The sequence below is a fragment of the Agrilus planipennis genome, unplaced genomic scaffold, assembly GCF_000699045.2.
Source record: "Agrilus planipennis isolate EAB-ADULT unplaced genomic scaffold, Apla_2.0 scaffold362, whole genome shotgun sequence".
In the NCBI taxonomy this organism is placed as follows: domain Eukaryota; kingdom Metazoa; phylum Arthropoda; class Insecta; order Coleoptera; family Buprestidae; genus Agrilus; species Agrilus planipennis.
Genome location: NW_020442407.1, coordinates 25,353 through 28,683, shown reverse-complemented (window position 1 = coordinate 28,683; position 3,331 = coordinate 25,353). Strand labels below are relative to the sequence as shown.

The following is a 3,331-nucleotide window of genomic DNA, read 5'->3' as shown; positions in this document are numbered from 1 at the left end:
GTAATAACTCACAACTGAGTTGAACCGAGTGTTATAGGCTAATATTTTTTTTAATGATATTTACGGTATAAAAAATATTAAGATTACCTGAATTTGATATTCGAGAGCGTTTATTATGTCTATCTTTGCTAACATTACTTGTTCTTGCAGTTTACGTTCATAACTTTGTACGACTTCAGCTAACTCAGATTCACCAGGATTTGCCTGAAAATGAATTAATTATACTAACATTATATAATTAGACACTATAAATACAACCACTTCATGTTGATTTCTAACGTTGTTTTGTAATTGTTCTTTAAGTGACGAGATTTCTTCATTGTGCTTCCTTTCTATGTCTTGTATCTTTTTGTTATATTCTACATCTAGTAAACTGATTCTATTTTCATAATTGTCTCTTAATATTTCCAGTTCTGTATGATTTCTGTTTTGTATTTCTGTTAAATTAATCTGAGTTAATAATTTCATGTCATACACACTGATGCTTTGAACTAATAAATGCAATTCAGAGTTTGTAGCATTTATTAAATCAAATGTTTCCATTATATCACAGATTTTTTGCAAATCATTCTTAAATTTTTGAATATCAGACTTAGTTATGTCTGCAACATTATATTTCTCAATATTATTAGTTAAATTGGAAGTATCACCCCCAGGGCCCATTTCATTATTTGATAAAAATACATCAGAATTTAAATCATGTCCGGAACAGTAGCTAGAACCTGATAACTTTCGACTATTTAGCACTTCTTCAGAATAACTGAAATATGCATTTAAACGTTAAAATATTATAATAACACCAAGTTTTATACTTACTGTTTCTCTAGATCGGCACATTTTTGTTCGAAATAGGTTCTAAGTTCTTCCATTTCTTTAGCATGTTTGACTTCTAATTCTAATCTGAGTCGGGAAAATTCAGAAGTTTCAGCATCCATAACTAATTCATTAAATTGAGCAATTTTCAGTTCTTGTTCATTCTTATTTGACAATTCATCCTACATAAATTAAAAAAATGCATTTTAGTGAATTATTGAACATTCTCTTGAATATGAAGGGGTGTTCACAATTATTTCGAAACTTTTCTCTATTAATGGTTTACTTTAGATTAATAAATAACTGATTATAAAATGAACAAAACAAAACAAAACAGAAAAAATAAATAATTCACTCAAAAGAATATTAAAATCTTAGAAATACCAATAAATGATATTTTACCTGCAACATAACATTCTCTTCATTATTTCTTTTACAATTAGAAAGGGTTTCCTTCATATTTTCATAAAGTTTCATTTTAATATCAGAAAATAAATTCATTTGCGAAGGGTTTAATTGTGATTCTAATCTTACTAACAAATTGAGTAAATCATTATTTGTCCAGAGTGCTACTGTATCAGTAATCTCAAAATGTGCTTCAGTTTGTATTTCACTTTCTACAAGATTGCTTTTATTCTTGTTTTCACAAAATAAACTAGATGTATCAAGTAATTGTTGTTTTAAAAGGTTAATTTCTTGTAAAAACAGCTGACTCTCTCTTTGTAATTCTTCTTTTCTATTAACACTCTGCTGTAGTGATTCTGTAAGCTGTTGTATGATATTGTCTCTATATGCAAGAGCATTTTGGAAATCAACAATCTTAAAAATAATTTTTAATTATTAAATATTGAGTAAATCAATGTAACCCACTTACTTTATTTTGCAATTCATCGTGTATACATCTATATTCCGTTGTTGAAGTACCAGAATTTAATGTTGAGGAGTTGTTCGAGTGAATCTCTTTGAGGGACTCTAACTCTAAGGTTAATGCATTCAATGCTGCTTCTTTCACTATTACAGTTTCCTCTAATTGCTTCACTTTTAATAACAGTTCCCTAATTGCAATATCAGAATTTAATTTAGTATTTTGATTACTACTTTCATTTAGCAATGTAGGTTTTAAATGATTTTCAATTAAACTGTCACTTAAATTAATTTCCTCAAATAAATTAAAACTATTACTACTTTTGCTAGGAAAAGTAGTTTCATCATCAAAATTAGAACTTTCTATTATACCATATATAATGCATTTTATAAATTCTTCATTATTGTCTTCAGTGTTTTGACCATCACCACCGATATCACTATGAAAATTTAACTGCATTTTAGGTGTCTTAGCCACACAAATAGCCAAGTTCTGTTCTTTAAAGTTTTGATTAGTAACACTTGCAAGTTCTATTTCTTCATAAGAACAATCATTTTCAATGCTATCATTATCAGATGGTAGCTGTTCTAAAATTACACTATTGTTTGAACTGCAGGCAGGCTCGTTTTTACTGGTATCCATTAAAATTGAGTTAAAAGAGGAATTAACGTCATCGATATTGTTTTGATTACTGCTGTTACTATTTCCCTCATTTCGCTCCTTGTTTTTATCGGGTTCCTTCTACGAAAATACAGAGATAAAATGCGGGTTAGAATTTATTTAACATAAATCCAACTTGCTTTATTTAATTCCAGGAATCTGCTGTTTTCCATTACAAAGACGAAGTGTTCAAATATACTACTTTATTTACTAAATTAATAACCTTTAACAGTTTAATTCAATAAGCAGTTATGTTTCATGTTTGTATTAAGATTGTTGTTAATCTAAACCATAGATAATAATCTAAACCATAGATTAAAGAACATAGACAAGAGAGGTTCATATAGATGCATAACTTCAGTCTCTGCGTTATCTGTTACGAGGGGTCAACATTAAAAGAAAAAGGCGGGAAATTTAAATGGTATTCAGTTTTATTTAAAGTTTTGTTAAATGATGAAGTTAGAATTTCTCATTTACCAGACTATTTTCAAAATGAAGATGGTTTATTTCTTCTTGAAGATAGATTGTTACATGTGAAATTGTAACTTCACCCAAGGATCATAATGGAATAAGAGTAATAAATATTAAAAATTAATGCAAAAGATTTTTCATTTGATTAATAGCTACTATTGACCATTTTTATAATATTAATGGAATAAAAATAACATACACAGAAATATTACTACTACAACTGCCGCACATGTACATATAGGGTTGTTCGGAAAGTCATTTCGTTTTTTTTTGTGGAAACGAAAGACAGTTTTCGTATAATAAACAAATACTTTATTAAATTATATATTGACCGTTCTGGTCCAACACCTTTTGCCATCTTTCTGGTAGTAGCATAATTCCACGCTCATAAAATTTTTGGTCTTTGCTGGCAAAAAACTGATCGAGGAGGTTTTTGACCTCCTCATTTGAGGTGAAGGTTTTACCGTCTAAAAAATTTTGGAGTGACCGGAACAAATAATAATCCGATGGTGCCAGGTCTGG

General features: G+C 28.7%; 1 protein-coding gene across 1 annotated transcript; it reads right to left on the bottom strand.

Annotated features, from left to right (window-relative positions):
- Positions 1 to 8: 8 nt before the first annotated feature.
- Positions 9 to 2,616, bottom strand: LOC112906276 (centrosomal protein of 112 kDa-like). The gene is made up of 7 exons (XM_025980147.1): positions 2,479 to 2,616; positions 1,688 to 2,419; positions 1,216 to 1,632; positions 817 to 995; positions 259 to 760; positions 88 to 204; positions 9 to 14 (listed from the first exon to the last, which is right to left on the bottom strand). Exons 1-7 carry the CDS (start codon positions 2,509 to 2,511, stop codon positions 9 to 11), a joined length of 1,986 nt encoding a protein of 661 aa, XP_025835932.1. The 5' UTR covers positions 2,512 to 2,616.
- Between the last annotated feature and the right edge of the window lie 715 nt (positions 2,617 to 3,331).